The sequence below is a fragment of the Lonchura striata genome, chromosome 22 (assembly GCF_046129695.1).
Source record: "Lonchura striata isolate bLonStr1 chromosome 22, bLonStr1.mat, whole genome shotgun sequence".
Taxonomy (NCBI): Eukaryota; Metazoa; Chordata; class Aves; order Passeriformes; family Estrildidae; genus Lonchura; species Lonchura striata.
The window spans coordinates 8,464,878-8,481,521 of NC_134624.1; the positions used below are offsets into that span (position 1 = coordinate 8,464,878).

Consider the following 16,644-nt stretch of genomic DNA (forward strand, 5'->3'; position numbering starts at 1 on the left):
ATGACAGCTGGCATTTTGTTCCTTTGTTAAACTTTGGGAGTCTGGCTTGTCTGACATTCCCTTCTGAAACCCATGATGGGAAATGCTCATCATTTCCTTTGTTATATTGGTAAAAAATTGTGAATTTAAAGGAGAGAGTTCAGTGAAGACACCAGAGAGTGCAGAATGCTTTAGAGCAGCTGGATGTGCTTCCATCATCCTTTACAAAGGTCCCTGGGTGTGCAGTGAGTGCCCTTCCAGGGGTCACTGATATTGCAGATGTTGCCAAACCAAAAGTTCTTTTCCATCCCAGCTCCATTTTGCATCCAGCTGCAGGGAAACCTCTCAAAAACCACTTTCCTGAATTCCCCATTTCTCACTGAACCTCCCAGCTCTACCTGGGGCAATTCACAGTTTGATTTTTTTCTGCCTGCCACCCCTAAAGGCTGGTGATGAGAACTCCTTGGGAGCTCTGGGATGTTGAATTCTTCAACATCAAATCCCAGGAGGAATCTGGCCAGCCTCCAGCTTGCCTAGCAGGGATGCAGGTTAGCTGAGCACTTGTCATGGGATCTGGTGCTTTAATGAGGGGCTCTGACCAGTCTGGGCATCTTGTGACCTTCACAGGTTTCCTGCCAGCAGGATTTTATCTGTTTTCCTACCTTCTTTTATTTGTTTTCCTTCCTTATTTTATTTGTTTCCCACAAAATCCCCGTGCTGCAATCCTGCTGAGCTCCCCCAGGTGTTCTGCTGTGCAGAGAATATTCCAGAATGCCTCGTTCTGCTCTGCTGGGAGGTGCTAAAGGGGAAAATTAGAAATAACCACTGAGGAAAAGCACCAAGGATCCAAATGCTGCTCTTTTCCCTTCGGGAAAAGCAAGGTGGCTTCAGGGAGGCCACTCGTGTCAGCAGGAGCTTCCTGGGGAGCAGCTGCACTCTGACAAATAAATCACAGCTACCAAAGCATGAAGTGTGCTCTAAACCCCAAAATTAAATGTGCCCTAAACCCCAAAATTAAATGTGCCCTAAACCCCAAGATTCTCTTTTCTTTGTCTCTTTTATCCACAGGGTCATCCTGGCAAGGAAGGTCCTCCTGGAGAGAAGGGGAGTCAGGTAGGTGTCCACAAATCCCTCAGCTCTGCCAGGAGGAAGGTCAGGGCAGCTGGGTGGAGCTGGATCTCCACAGGGATGGCCAGAGGGCAGAGGAGGTGCTGAGAAGCAAACCCAGCTGAAATCTGAAAGCTGAGCCCAGATTTTCTCTCTGGCTGTCTCCTGTGAGCTCCTCCCAGCTCTCCTGGCCAGCAGAGCACCAAAACTGAGCCTGGGAAGGGAAGCTTGCTCTGGACAGACACAAATAAATATCCTTTGTGGCACAGGGAATGTAGAAAATATATTTTTTTCCCCCTTCCCCCTCCAAATCCGTATTTAACAATAAATTTGAGATTACTGCCAGAGGCCAAAGCCCTTGAATTATGCACTGGTCCATGTGTCCAGGAGATTTGATCCAGGAGATCTGTCCAGCTGCATTCCTGCTGCAGCCCAGGCTCCCAGACCACACTGCACTTGTCCAAAGCCTCGCTCAGAGTTCAGCCCAGCTGGGTGGACACCCAGGAGTGTCCTGGACACAACCACAGCTGGGTTTGTCCCACTGGTGTCACAGGAGGCTGCAAATTCCAACCTTTCCTCTGGAGCAATCAAAATGGTTTGGGGGTGTCCCTCCTCTCTGTGATCATCACCAGGGTGCTTTGGAAGCAGGGGGGCAGCAGAACATGTTCCTCCTCGCTGGTTTTCTCCAACCCAAACCACAAAACCTTGTGTATAAATCCCCTTTCTAACAAGGTGTTTCTATCCTGACCCTCCTCATCCTCCCTTTGCTGTTGGACGGATCTTTGCCATCAGCTCAGCCCACCACACCTGCTGCAGGTGATGCTCCTGCAGCTCCCTAATGGTTTGGGCTAATTTGGATTTTTTTTTTTTTGGGGTTGTTTTCAGGTGGCTGCTGCCATTCCTACCAATGTAGAAAACAGGAAATTTGTTCTCCCCACCTTCTCCTCATCACTGCACCTTTGGGTTGGTTTTTGACATGTTTTTCTTGTTTGCATCTTGTCCCCTCAGGGTCCCCCAGGTCCTCAGGGCCCCATTGGATATCCAGGACCACGTGGAGTCAAGGTAAGGAGATGCAGGAGCAGCGTCCACGTCTCTGGAGTTTGCAGAAATGCAATTAAACATCAAAGAAATCAGAAGTCACCACAATTAATGGTGACTTTTAATTTCATCACTCTAAACCTTGCCCCTACCCTGGTAACATCTTGGTTTCTCTCTCAAGGGAGCAGATGGAGTTCGTGGCTTGAAAGGCACCAAGGGGGAAAAGGTGAGCTCAATTTGGGTTGTGTTTCTGCAATTTCTGAGCATTTTTGTAGGTGGATCCCACAGGATATTTCCTGGGAGGTTTTCTTTTGCACAAGGGGTTTTTCTTGGGGGAAAAAAAATAAAGGGGACTGAGCACCTTTCCTTCATTCCTGCCCCTCCCCAGCAATTCAGCAGCAGTTTGAGCTTGGGATCTCCCAAACTTTAAAACTTTCTGGGAATGTCTTTGCTGCCTCTCAGGGATTAGCTGTAGGATGAGATGTATTATTGATTAATCTGCAATTAAACCTTCTTGGCTGAAGGAAATATTGCAGTGTCCTGGAGGCTGCCTGGCAGCAGATGTAAAATTTCTTTCTTGAGGATAAAACCAGTTCTAATTCAGAAATAATTGGTTCCCAGTGCCGCCAAGGTCCTGTTGTTCACGTTGGGCCTGCTTGTGATGCTGGCTCTGGGCACACTTGGGGACACTTGTAGAAGATCTTTGGAATTTTGGGTGGCTTTCTATTCCACTGAGCACTCCAAGGACTTGGAGAAGGAAATGTGTGGACACCTCAGCTTGTTCTCCCTGGACAAATGGAGCTTGAGAAACTTTAATTCTTTTTTTTTTTTTTTCCATCTCTATACCTTGGGTGATTTTTTTCTCCTCTCCATTTTTAGGGTGAAGATGGTTTCCCTGGCTTCAAAGGTGACATGGGCATCAAAGGAGACCGGGTGAGAGTCTGGGACCTGTGGGATCAATCCAGCAGCTCCTGGTGAGCCAGGAGAAGGCTGTTCCCAGCATGGAACCATCTCCTGCTCCCCTGTGGGACAAAGTGACACTGCTGTCCCCTGTGCTGGAGCTGGCAGTGCCACAATCCATGCCAACAGCTCAAAATTCCCAATAATTCCCATAATTATCCTGCCAGAGCTGATGAAGGCTGGTTTTGTGCAGATATTCCCAGGGAGGATGGGATAATTTTGTGGATAACACCTGGATTTTGTGGGCTAAAACCCCACACTCCACAATTTCATCTCTCCTGAGCCTCTTGCTGAAGCCCAGCTTTCTCCCAGAGCAGCTCCATGGAATATCTGCTGCCACCACACACAGGATCTGGGACCTGCCTGTCTAATTAACACTTCTCTTGTAATTAACAGGGGGAAATTGGCCCTCCTGGCCCCCGGGGTGAGGATGGGCCTGAAGGTCCCAAAGGTCGCTCTGGCCCCAATGGAGATCCAGGTCCTCTTGGGCCTGCTGGAGAGAAGGTGAGCCCAGGATGGGAATTCTGTGTTTTACACTAATCCCCACTATTTTGGGAGTCTCGGGGGTGTGGAAAGTTTTAGGGCAGAAGGGGGAAGAGGAGCTGTGGGAGTTTTGTGTGAAGGTGGGTTTAGGGCAGCCACATTGAGGCGTTGATCTTTTTGGGGTTATTTGTTTGGGTTCAGATAAAAAGATCAGAGGGGGAGTAGGTGAAGAAATTGAAAGTTTAATTTCAATAAATTTCAATAAAAGCTCGGTCTAATTTCAATAAACCCTCAAAAAAATCACTTTTCCTTCTGTTCCAGGGAAAACTTGGTGTGCCAGGACTGCCTGGGTACCCGGGCAGGCAGGGCCCGAAGGTAACGGGCACGGGATGGGATGGGATGGGATGGGATGGGATGGGATGGGATGGGATGGGATGGGATGGGATGGGATGGGATGGGATGGGATGGGATGGGATGGGATGGGATGGGATGGGATGGGGAGGTCTGGATGAGGTGAGGTTTGGATAGAAACAGGATGAGAAGGTTTGGGATTTGGATGGGATGGGGAGGTTTGGCATGGGCTGGGGAGCTCAGGAACGCTGCCCAGCTCAGCCCCCATTTGTGGGGTGAGGTCCCTCCTTCCCACTCATGCAGGACAAAAATAGGGATGGACAAAAATAGCTGCCAGCCCTGAGCTGGTGGAATTCAGGTTGTGCATGGCTTCGGTCCCAAAGTGGTGGGAAGAGCTGGAGAAGGGCTGGGATGTGCAGGGATGCCTCCTGGGAGCTTTCCTGCTGCTAAAAGGCATGACGGTCCTTCTCCTTGGATTAGGGTTTTCATCTTCCAAGACAGCATAATCCAATTAATTAAGGGGAATATCTAATGACTCAGGGTCTCCCTGAAATGAAAAGAAAGCTCCATTTGCATATTTGCAAACACTCTTTGTAGCTTCTCTCCATGCCCACCTCCATTCAGGCCATTTCCAAGGCATTTTTTTAAATTAAAGCTGTGAATTCCGTTCCATAGACTCAGGCTTCAGCCCAGATTTCACATGCCCTGGAGGCTTTGGGAACTTCTGTTTTTGTTAACTTTTTTTGTAAGAATCGTATTTTATTATTCATGTTCACTGCTTAAAAAAAAAACCGAACCAACCCAGGCTTGTTTCATTCTGGAGACATAATTATCTGCAAGAGATTGTTTCCTGCTTGTGGTGGGGCTGGTTTATTTTTTAATTTACATTTTATATCAGGAGCAAGCTTGGGGGGGTGTTTTTTTGCATTTTCTTGGACTAATCCATATTTTAAAAGCAGAAGCAGTAATTCTCCAGGCGCTGACATCAGAAAAGAACAAACCAGGAGTTCAATTTTCATGTGCACCACAGCGACTTAGGAGCTAAAATCCCAAATCCTGCCTGGGCTCCCATCACAACCGTGGGCTTGGGTTTTTGTGGGAACTGCTAATGAGCAATGGGTATTTGTTTTTTAGTGTTGTAAATTGAATTTCGGACGGCACCCCAGGCCTGATGGTTTGGCTGATACTGGAGGGAGGTTCAAGGGACAAGGGCTGGGAGCTCTGGGGATGGCCAGAGCTGCCCCAGGGCTGTCCTGAGCCTCTCCCTCCCTCTCTGCTCTTCCCCCAAGGGCTCCATCGGCTTCCCAGGATTCCCAGGAGCCAACGGAGAGAAGGGCACACGGGTAAGAGCTGCTTTTCCCACTGCCTCGCTCATTCCTTTCTCTCCAGAGAGATGGGGGCATCCCTCCACTGCTGGGCTGCTGCTCCAGAGGCTTTCCCACTTAGGAATTGCCCAAAAAGGCTCATGCCATGTCGGAACCCCAGCCTGGGTCAGGGGCTCCGTGTGGTGGAAAAGTCTCTCCTCCAGCCCGAGCTTCCAAAGAAAACTCAGCAGTTTCTGTTGTTGGGTCTCAAGGCAGTTTATTGCAAGTTATCTAAAAGATTTTCTTCTGGGGCTGCTGTGGTTTGCTCACAGCTCAGGCAGAGGCACACACACACCCTGACATCCTCTCTGACCCCGACTGCTTCTTCTCTCCCTGCCCAGGGCTGCTGCTCTCTTTTATATGGTACATTACGTGTGACATGGTTACAGTTTTCCCCAATGCCTATTACCTATATTAAATGGTGCTTTTCTGTCTTTTATATGGTACATTACGTGTTACATGTTTACAGTTTTCCCCAATGCCTATTACCTATATTAAATGGTGCTTTTCTGTCTTTTATATGGGACATTACGTGTTACATGGTTACAGTTTTTCCCAATGCCTATTACCTATATTAAATGGTGCTTTTCTGTCTTTTATATGGGACATTACGTGTTACATGGTTACAGTTTTTCCCCAATGCCTATTACCTGTATTAAATGGTGATTTTCTATCTTTTATATGGTACATTACGTGTTACATGTTTGCAGTTTTTCCCCAATGCCTATTACCTATATTAAATGGTGATTTTCTATTCTAAACCAATCTGTGAGTGCCAACATCACCAAGAACATGGAGGTGAGGAAGGAGAAAGAGGGAGGACAGGGCAGGCCCAAATCCCAAATCCATCTTAAAACCTCTGACCCCATGTACAAAACCAAAACCCCGCTGTACAGCACTCAAAAATTCTTCCCTCTACTTTGTGACTGCTTCTACTATAATATCTAAACTTTTGTGACTTCTTGTTCCACCTGCAAAATTGGTAACTCATCCCATGGCTCAAACCCAAAATCACAGCTGTTTCCAGCTGCCTGACAGGGTCTCAAATGCTTCTGACCTGGGCCCGGAACATCCAAAAATGTCTGAGGGCACATTTTGAGTTCCAGCAATGCCAGGGTGAGGTTCCTGCTGCAGGACAGGAGGGTGGTGGGGGTAGCACAACCAGCAGCTTCCCAATTCAAGGCTGGGAATTTTCCCCTCAGGATATTTTAAGAGGCTCCTCTGAACTTGAATCCTTTGCTCAGGGCACAAAGAGCTCTTTAATTAACAGTAATTATTAGAGTCTGTTCAGAAGCAGCCAGCAACATCTTTCACCTGACTTGAAATTCTAAATGCATGGCTGAGAGCGCTCTCAGTGCTTTTAATAAGCTGCTCAAAATTCAGAGACACCCTGAAAATCAGGGGGTTTCATCCCCCAGCCTTGTCTCTGCCTCTCACCCCACCTCCACAGCCTTCTCTCAGAGTAGGGATTGTCTAAATATACTGATTTATTTTTTATCTGCTGCAGAACATGCTCGAATTAAAGAATTCAGAGTACAAAGTCATTTTCTGCACCAGCTCCGGTCACAGTGACAAGAAGGGGGAGTGAGGACAGCAAGTGGAATTAGTTTCCTTTTTACTCTCATTTAAATAGAAATGACTTCTAACAGGCAGCTTTGAGAGGAGCCCAGCAAATATAAATCACTTTGCACTGCATTAATATCCCACCACTGCAATTTGGGTTCTATCCACCCCTCTTTTTTTATTATTTCATTTCATTTGGAATTACAAACGCTCATCCCCGTCCTTCCCTCTGCTCTGGCTGAGCAGGAGGAGGGAGGCCAGGAGGAAATCCAGCCTGGAATTCCCTGAAATTCCCCCTCCTTCTCAAATATCCCACAATGAACCCCTGGGCTGGATTTTTGGGGGGTGTAGAATAGCAGGGGAGGGATGTGCTGCTTTGAATCCCGGCGCATCCATGAATGATTCTATTCTGGGATGGAATCAAATCCATCTGGGAGGGGCTGGGAAACCTTCCAGGGGGTGGAGAAGGTACCAGGAGCTGGGCATTTCTGAGGCTGGAACAAACCCTGAGGGGGTTTAGCCTTGAATTTTGGCATTATCCAGCCTGAAAAGGATTGGGGAGGGAGCAGATCCGATGGGGAAGGGCCCAGCTTCAGAGCCAGGCCATGAGAAGGCAAAAATTCAGCACTTTCACCACTTTTATTCCAAATTAGCTTTGTGCCTTTAATGGAGGTAGAGAGGATATTTAGTTACACCCTTGGCATGCCACACATTTCTTCAGGAATTAAAAAAGGGCTTTTTAACCTTTCAAACTTTGATTTATTTCGTGGTAATTCAAATTTTTAATCTTTTTTTTTTTATTATTATTTTCAGTGGGTGATTAGACCATTTCTACCATTTTATACCAAATTAATCAACCTATATTCACTTTATCAGTGTAGAGAGAGATTTTCATGGACAAATCTTCCCATTAGCAACAGGAGCTCAGCTTGGAAATTCAAGAGTAGCAGAAAGGCTGATTTTCAGTAACAGCTTTGCTATCCATCTATGGTTTTTTTTCCCCTCCCAAGTATCCCATTTGAAATAAGAGAAAAGCAATTATATACAGAATTATAGGCTGAGCTGGGGTCACTCTGCTCCAGTCCTCATCTTAATTTAAGCCTGGTTGAGTCAGACTTGATAAATCCCCTTCTGCTTCTCCTAAGACCACTCAATTTGTTTGGTTTATGAACATGTTCACATGGAGTCAAGAAATAAAATTTATAGATTTTTTTTTCCCCTCCAGTTCATTGTGAAATAACTCAACTTGGAGCTGTAAAAACACCAAATCATTTGTTTGTCTTTTCTTTATCACAATATCCCCATTCTGCTCTTCAATTCCCTGGTTTATGCGGCCAAAATGATGCAAACCCCACATTTCTCTGCTGAAATGGAGCTCAGCTTTTCAGCTTGTTGTTTCAGCAGCACAAAAAAGTCTTCCCAAGTTGTTAAATAATTAAAAAAAAACAAAGGTGAGAAACAAAGGTGGAAGGGCAGGACCTGCACAAGCAGCTGAATTTTAGTGCTGAGGTGCTGAACATCCCCAAACACGAAAGTCCAGCTCGTGGCTGCTCCGTTGTACAAAAAAGGGCTGGAAAGGTAAAAATGGGGAGAGGAAAAAGGGATGAAGGTGATGCGAGGATGAGGCTGAGGAAAGGCTGGCAGAACTGGGATTGTGGGGGAGAGAACTTTGGGGTGAGCTGCTTGTGGCCTTGCAGAACTGGAAGGGAACCTGCAGGAAAGATGAAATAAAGCTGTTTAAAGGAGCCTGGAGTGATTTTGGATGGGGCTTGGAGAAGCCTGGGATGGTGGAAGGTGTCCCTGCTCATGGGAATGTTTGGAATTGGAAACCCAATTCTCTGTTTGGTGCTTTTGGAGAATTCTGACCCATTAAATCCTCCAAGAGCTGCTCATCACCGAGCCCCTCCTCAGCTCCAGGTGGGCTCAGCATCTTTTCAAGACCTGCTCCTGAAATCAATAGTTAAACATGAATAATAAATCGTATTTTAAGAGCTGTTTTCTGCCTTTAGAAGGGGCAATAGATTTCCCTGCTTGCCCAGCCTGACAGAGCCTGGGGGGTGTGGAGCTCCCCAGATCCAACTAATTCTTGGTGTGCCAGGAAAATAATCTGAATTTAGCTGCTTACACGTCAAAATCCTTGTTTGAAAAATACAGGTCTGTGTGTATTTACAGGGAATATAAATTCTTTGCAGCTGTACACGGGGCTGAATGCATGACTAATGACAGCAATAAGCAGGGGGAAATTTGGCTTAAAAAACAGAATTGTGGGAGAAGGAGTGTGGGGGGCTACCTGAGGGGAGGCAGCACCCCCTCCTCCCCACCTGCTCCCAATTTACCTCCCAGAGCTCCAACAAAACCAGCTGGAGTGCTTTAAAGTGAATTTTGTCATTAATTAAAAAAAAAACCCAAATATGCCAGCAGGCTTTAATAAATGGAGCTGCAGAACAAGGAAGATTCAGCAGGACTAATTTTAGCAGCTGCAAGAAAGTTGATGGTGAAGTTTTGCAGCTCCTGTTTTATGTTCTGCTGGTTAATGAGTGTCAGAGCTGAGCAGGCTCCAGCGAGGTGATGGATTTGGGGCAGAAAATGGCAAAGGGATATTTTAGGAATCGAGGTTTCCTCTCCTTTCCTTCAGAGGTGATTGGTGCCATTAACAGGCTGCAGGTGCACAGGGGCAAAGTCAAAACCTCTCCGTGGTTTTTTGGCCACTTGACACCAGCCAAAATGGGGATTTTAGGCCATTCCTTCGCTTTTAGGCACAGCTTAATGTGCTGCCAGGTTTATTTCCAGCAGGCTGTGCCTAAAATCTCCGTTTTGGCTGGTGTCAAGTGGCCAAAAAACCACGGCAGGATTAATCCCAGTCCCCGTGCAGCTGGCTGATCTCGTGAGCTGCTGCCAAACAACGCCTGGAATTCCTTGTTTGGCTCCGAGTTTGGGAAGATCTGTAAATATGTAGGGCAGCCTCTCTGGCCTGTGTGCAGGAATCTCTCCCACCAGGCAGCACTGGCAGAACAAGGGGACACAGCCTCAACTAAGTTAGGGAAGGTTTAGGTTGGATATTGGGAAAAAAATTTTCACTGAAAGAATAATAAAGTACTGCAATTGTCTTCCTAGGGAGGTGGTGGAATCACCATTTCTGGATATGTTTTTAAAGACTGGACATGGCACTCGGTGTTACAGTCTGGTTGTGGTGTGAGGGCATGGGTTGGACTTGATGATCTCAGAGGTCTCTTCCAACCTTGTTATTCTGGGATTCTGTGGTTCTGTGTCACACCTTCCAAACCCCACAGCAGCCCCTGGGAGCAGCAGGGTGAGGAGCCTGCCCCACATCAGGAGCAGGGATCAGTGCGGGGGGAAAGGGATTACAGAGCTGAAGAGATTTTGGCTGGGTTTTTGGGATACTGAGAGCGTGGCCTCATCTTTGAGAGCATTTTGGGGTTTTAAAGGACTTTGGATGCTGCTCCCAAGGAGATTCATTCCCTCAGAGAGCAGATGTTGTCTGGGTGTTGGGATCACTGTCCAGACCTGCCCAAGAGCTATAAATTCAAATAAATAGAAGAATCAGGAGGTGGAGGTGAACCTGCTGCTGAGTTTTCCATGGCAGATGAGAAGCAGAGAGGTTCTGAGGCAGTGTGGGTGTGCCAGGTTCTGCTGTGGGCTCCTCTGCTGTGCTGCTGGCTCCTAATCCCTTCTCCTTTTCCATTCCAGGGCACTCCTGGCAAGCCAGGTCCGAGAGGGCAGCGTGGTCCGACGGTAACCGGCCAGTTCTTCTTCATCCTTGTGCCTTTCCACCCCTTGTCCTGGCCCAAGGGAAACTGGGATGGGCTTTGTGTCCTCACTGGGGGGATCTGGCCTTCAGCAGCTGCAGCTAAATCAGGGGCACACAGATTTGGGGCTGGTGTCCCCACTGAAATTGGTTTAAATCTTTCTGGTGACTTTCCTGGCACCCTTTGCTGCTGCTGGGAGGATTTGTTGACCCCACGTAGCTCAGAAAGGCCTCAAATGTCACCTTTTTGTGTCTTTTCAAGGGTCCGCGTGGGGAAAGAGGTCCCAGGGGAAGCACTGGAAAACCTGGCCCGAAGGTAAGGCATGGGGGAGCCTTTGGGGTGGTGTCCTAACCAGAGCTAGTGTGGAGAGCAGCTGGTTCATCAGCCTCCATCTCCCTCCTTTCCTTTTCCACTGGGTTTGGAAAGCTGAGCCCTCCTGGGGTTCATTCCCAGCTGCAGAACCCGTGCCAGGTTCTGTAAAAACGCTGGCCCAGGAGCCAGCAGGACTTTGAGGGCACATCCAGACTGGAGACCAACACAACCCCGACATCAGCACAACCCCACAGCCCCTAAACCTCCCCCAGCCCCTCGCTTTTGGGATTTCAATAGAGTTTAAACCCCCTCAGAGCCCTCAGGCTGTGTTGTGGGTGAGGGGATGTGGTGCTGTTGAGCCTGGCTGAGCCATTTTTACCTTCCCAATGCTGAGCTAGGATTGGCCACCAGGCAAAATTTGGGATTTTTCTCCAAACCAACTGATTACCTGAGCATTGATCACCAGGCATGATGGAAGCAAAACTTTTGTTGTGAGACGTTGCTGCCAGATTTGCAAACAAACGTCTGGGCTTTGTTAAATCCCTCCTCTTCAGGGTGGCATTTATCTCTCTGAGGGAGGCCAGTGTGTGGTGGAAATATCCAAATCTCCCCAGGATTTTTATTAAGGGATGTGTGAGGAGCAAGCAGCTGCTCATTTGTCACTGGCTGCTGTTCCTGCCACGGAATTATTCTTAGAGAGTGCTGGGGGAGTTGCTGGGGTGTGGTGTCACCGTGGGCTTGGTGCCATCTGAAGCCTTTGCACACAGAAGTTGTGATGCTGATTTGGGTGATTTTTAAATGCTCTCTTGTTTTTCTTCTTCCTAAAAGGGCAACTCTGGTGGTGATGGCCCCCCTGGTCCTCCTGGAGAAAGGGTAAGACGAGCTGAGGGGTGAGGCAGGACTCAGGCCAGTGCTCTGGCAGGGCTCAGGGGTTTTTGGCAAGGTGGATCCTCCTGGGCGCCCTGTTAGCAGAGAGGAGTGGACAGGATGCAGCTCAGCAAAAGGAAAAAAAGGAAAATTCTGGTTAGAAATCCAAGGTGAAAGGTGCTGGTGTGGACAGAGATCTCCCAAGCCACCTCCAGCCCTTAGGTCCCGTCTGAACTCTCCTGGGAAGGTTCAGGTGGGATTTTGGGTGTCCTGTGGAAGCATCACTCATGGGAGAAGGGAGAAGTCCCCCCTGGGTGACTGCAGGCAACAGAATTTTAGGCAGTTTCTGGAGGATGTGGTTCTCCAGGACCTCCTGCTGCTTCCTCCAGATCACAGGCAGGTGGGAAATCCTGAAACAATGGGACTTTCATGATTTTAGCCTCAGTTTCTGGGTCTTTTCCCCGCCTGGGTTCTGCTCTGTTTGTAATTTTTTCTACACAATCACCCAGCATTTGGCTTTCCACACCTTTGTGCTTACCTGCTGCTCACACAATATTTCATATCAAGTGTTTCAGGTTCCTTAACCAAGTTCTCTGGCTTCTCTTTCATCCCAGGGACCACCAGGACCTCAAGGACCGACTGGATTTCCTGGACCAAAAGGCCCCCCTGTAAGTAACTCAATTCTTAGGCCATCCACAGGGATAATCCAGCCTTTCCCACCCAGCCTGAGCTGACTCCCTGACAAGTTCCCAAGAAAAAGGCATTACTGAGACATGCTGATAACAGCCCGGTGGTTTCAGATTTTAAATAGCCAAGTAAATTGCAGCTGATTATAAATGTTCATTTCCTACTGACTCAGGATCTCTGGGATCTTTTGTGGCTGTTCTGTTCTTTATTTGCCCTCTGTGGACGTGGAGGACAGCACAGCACTGGGGGGAGACCTCAGAAATGGTTTGGGGGTGATTTCCTGAGTGTGGCGAGCAGCTCCTGTGGGATAAATCCTCTGGGAGATGTGTGGGAAGGAAAGGGGTGCAGCTTTTAGGGTTCTGCACCTCCATTTCCCTGTGAAATAGCTGGGAGCTGAGGCGAGCAGGGCTGATTCAAGGTTTATCACCGTTTTATTGCTGAGCACTTGGTGATGCTGCTTCTCCCTCTGCTTTTCTGCCACAGGGTCCTCCTGGGAAGGATGGATTGCCGGGGCACCCTGGACAGAGAGGAGAAACTGTAAGTAGCCAAAAAATCTTGGTCATTACTCCAGAGGCTCATTTTGGGTGCTGCTGGGGAGCTGCAGCCCCAGTTTGGATTATTTGGGTTCCCTGAGGGTCTGTCTCAGCTGCCCAGGGTGCTCTGAGGCTAGCAGCCCATTTCTCCCCACTGCCTTCCCCAGCAAATGAGCATTAAAAAAGTTTTCCACATTATGCATTTTTTCCCCTCAGCTTATCACACAATTTAATTAACTTGCCTGGCATTTGCTAAGCGAGGCAGTGCAAACACTGCTCTGCCCAACACCAGATATTTATTGACATACTATAGGACTGATTTTAAAACAGAGGTTTTTGAGCCAAATCGTCAGGTCAGGATTAACTTAAAGTGAAGAGTTTTCACCTGCCAGAGCCTGACTGACATTGAGTGTTCCTTGAGTTTTCCATGACATCCAAGGACACCTCCAGCCAAGGTGGAGGGAGCAATGAGAATTTTGACAGCACCTGCTGTCATCAGCTTCTGAGACTGGAATCAAAAGCATCAACCTCCAAGTCTGCAGGAATGAATGGAGAATTGTCTTAATTATTTTGGGGTCTGAAAGCTCTCCCTAATTGCTTTCCTCAATTTGCCTCACCCAGGAAAGAGAATCTCTGTTAACCTGTGCCATCAACCTTGCAGAGATCGCTTTCCCCTGCAGACCCAGGCAGCAGAAGTCCCCTTTTCTGTCCCCTTTTCTGTCCCCTTTTCTGTCCCCTTTTCTGTCCCCTTTTCTGTCCCCTTTTCTGTCCCCTTTTCTGTCCCCTTTTCTGTCCCCTTTTCTGTCCCCTTTTCTGTCCCCTTTTCCCCTCAAAGTGCCAAAATGCAAGGAGAGAAGCATAAAAATGAATTAAATGCTCTTTCTACATCAGTAGCCTGGTCAGTGCAGTGTATCTTCATGCAAGATTGAAATCTCTGTGTCAAACACTTCCCTTTATTTAAGTTCCCATTCAGCAGCAAACAGGCATGCTGAGATATTTGGCCACATTAGATTTGCAAAGATTGGCTCTAAAAGCCTCTGTGCTCAAGGCTCAAAGAGTACAAAAGGAAACCCCTTTCTTCTGGGTAATAAGGAAAGTCCTGCACAGAAATTGTCTAAATATTTGTCTGTGATAAGAGTTTAAATTGTACCTTCATTTCCCAAGGATATTTTGCCATTTCCCCATCAGTGACAGGATATTTTCTGATCTCCAGGCAGCCAGAATAGCATGGAGGAGTTATTTAAGCATGACAGGCTAGCGTTGGCATGGGATTTATCTGATCCTCTTTTGTGGCAAGGAGAAAATCGCCCGTGTGCCCTAAATGCCATTCCTCAAGCTTGTCAGCAGGCTGGAGTAACAACCATAATTAATGTGCTTTTTAAGGAGTAGCCTGGGAGAGCCAAACAATTGCAGTGGTGAGAGTTCCTCCTTGTCACTCTTCAAAGTGCCAGTGGAAGGAGCTGTCATGGAGACTTCCCTGCTCATCAGCCTTTGGAGACAAACACGGCTCCTTTCAGCAAATGTTGATGGAGGAGATAAAGCTTCACTCAGCCCCCTGAGCTGAGACAGAACCGAGCCTAAACCATCACCAGAATGAGGAGCAGGAGAAGGGAAATAGCTTTTAAGAGTTGCTCAGCATGAAGAAATTCACACTGATTTTAATAGCCATTTAATAGCCATTAATGGCATTTTTAATTGCCATTTCCTCCATGGTTTTATGAGCGTAACAGATTTTTATAGATATACATATACAGGGCCAAACCACAACAACTCCATCCAAACAGCAGGGCTGAGCTTTGAGAATCCCTTCTTCTTCCTCTGTTTCATCCCTTATAAATGCACAAAGACATTTTTTTCCCCACTTTCTGTTTGATTTTTTATTTCCTTTTCCTTCTGGTGCCCACCCTGGTCAGGGGTTTCACTGGGGGAGGAAGAGTTGGTGGCAGTGTGACCCTCACAGGAGGAATCCTTGGCAGAAGTGTCACCTTTTTGTCTTTTCCCTTTCTCTAACAGGGTTTCCAAGGCAAGACTGGCCCCCCAGGCCCCCCTGGTGTCGTAGGGCCTCAGGTAAGAAGCAAATCTCACCCTGCAACTGGTTTCCACTGGTTCAACTGGAGCTGCTTGTGCAGCTCCTTGTCCAGGGAAGGCAAAGCCTTTTCAGGTGGCTTTGAAATTCCTGAGGCAGGTGTGAAATCCCCCCCATGGCCCCAGCTCACCTTGCTGAGGGGTTGGGATGGGGTTTAGACCATCAGTGAGGTGGTTCCTGTGAGCTCAGCACAACCACCCCGGTGTAAAACCAGTGTAGGGTGAGAAACCAGCTGAAAAACACAAAACCTCTGAAAAACACAAAACCTCTGAAAAACACAACCCAGCTCCAAGACCTGAAGCGGACAGGGAGTTCAGTGAGATCCCCAAGGGCCGTGCAGCTGCTGGTGGGCAGGGCAGGGCAGATGTGGTGCCCGGGTGCTCTTCCCTGTCACTGTGAGGAAAATCATCCCTCGTTCATCGGCAGTGCTTCCAGGTCCTGTCAGAGCTGGGCTGCTTTTCTCAGTCACCTCGAGCTCTGTGGGAACAAGCACCAGCACAGCTTTCAGTGAGCCTCCACTGAGCTGGGCTGGCTTTGGGTCGAGTCTTCTTCCCTGAACTGCTGGGGAAGAACAGCTCTTTAATTAGAAAGCAATTAATTTGTCCTCTTTAATGACACCATAAAGTGCCCGATTTGTAAATTCCCTGATTAGGGGCAACTCCCTGACGGCTGTGTCTGTCTTCTCAAGTGGAAATTGGGTTCGGTGGCAATCTGCTGGGGCTCTGCTGGGTGTAGTTTGCTGTGATCTGTGGCTGCTGAGGGAGCTCTGCGTGCTCTAAGCGGCCCCTCTGCAGCAGGACATGAGTTACAGCCCTGTCCCCAAAGCCACCAGCGGGCAGGGACACCGTGCCTTTGTGCATGTGGCTTTTGTCCTCCTAAAAACGAGCCCCTGGGGAGCCCTCTGTGGCACTTGTCACCCTGAGTGCCCTCGGAGGGCACCAGGCAGCGCTAATTGCCAGGGAGCAGGAGCCTCATGCATTATTTATGCCCCATCCGAGCAGGAATCAGCAGGCTTGGAGAGTGCTTAGGAAGTTTTCAATTAGAAAGGAAAAGCTAAGCCTAATAGCTGTGGCTGTAACATCGAATCTGGGTGAAATTTGGGCTCACTCCTAAGGCTCCCAGTGCCTCCAGCCTGCCCAGGGTGATGCTGGCCACTTCCAGAGGGGGAATGTCTGCAGGGATTGCTGGTGGCACTGAAAGGCAACTCTTCCATCCCATTGCAGCCCAAAGCACTAAACTGAGAGCCTGCACTTTTCCTTTCCTCACTTGTTCTGCCCTGTTTTCTCCCACTGGTTTTTTCTAGGGTCCAACTGGTGAGACTGGACCCATGGGTGAGCGGGGCCACCCCGGCCCTCCAGGCCCCCCAGGTGAACAAGGGCTTCCTGGCCTCACTGGAAAAGAAGGAACCAAGGTAGGGACTGGAATTGCTCTCCCCGCTGCCTGCCCCTCCCTGGGGATGGAGATTCGGAAATGAAGCTCCTGCCTCATCCCAGCTCTGGAGGCTGAGCTGGGTCTCCACAGAATGTGCATTTCTCCCTGTCTTGGCA

The 16,644-nt window shown here is 48.3% G+C and overlaps 1 protein-coding gene across 2 annotated transcripts in view; it reads left to right on the forward strand.

Annotated features, from left to right (window-relative positions):
* COL5A1 (collagen type V alpha 1 chain) overlaps window positions 1-16,644 on the forward strand; it is a 134,722-nt gene that overhangs the window by 94,401 nt on the left and 23,677 nt on the right. For both annotated transcript variants that reach the window (XM_021543582.3, XM_021543583.3), the window contains exons 26-39: window positions 1,048-1,092; window positions 2,095-2,148; window positions 2,306-2,350; window positions 3,004-3,057; window positions 3,481-3,588; window positions 3,889-3,942; window positions 5,208-5,261; window positions 10,554-10,598; window positions 10,874-10,927; window positions 11,753-11,797; window positions 12,406-12,459; window positions 12,962-13,015; window positions 15,025-15,078; window positions 16,401-16,508. In XM_021543582.3, coding sequence (XP_021399257.1) covers window positions 1,048-1,092; window positions 2,095-2,148; window positions 2,306-2,350; window positions 3,004-3,057; window positions 3,481-3,588; window positions 3,889-3,942; window positions 5,208-5,261; window positions 10,554-10,598; window positions 10,874-10,927; window positions 11,753-11,797; window positions 12,406-12,459; window positions 12,962-13,015; window positions 15,025-15,078; window positions 16,401-16,508 — 828 coding nt within the window. The remainder of the gene's footprint in view (window positions 1-1,047; window positions 1,093-2,094; window positions 2,149-2,305; window positions 2,351-3,003; window positions 3,058-3,480; window positions 3,589-3,888; window positions 3,943-5,207; window positions 5,262-10,553; window positions 10,599-10,873; window positions 10,928-11,752; window positions 11,798-12,405; window positions 12,460-12,961; window positions 13,016-15,024; window positions 15,079-16,400; window positions 16,509-16,644) is intronic.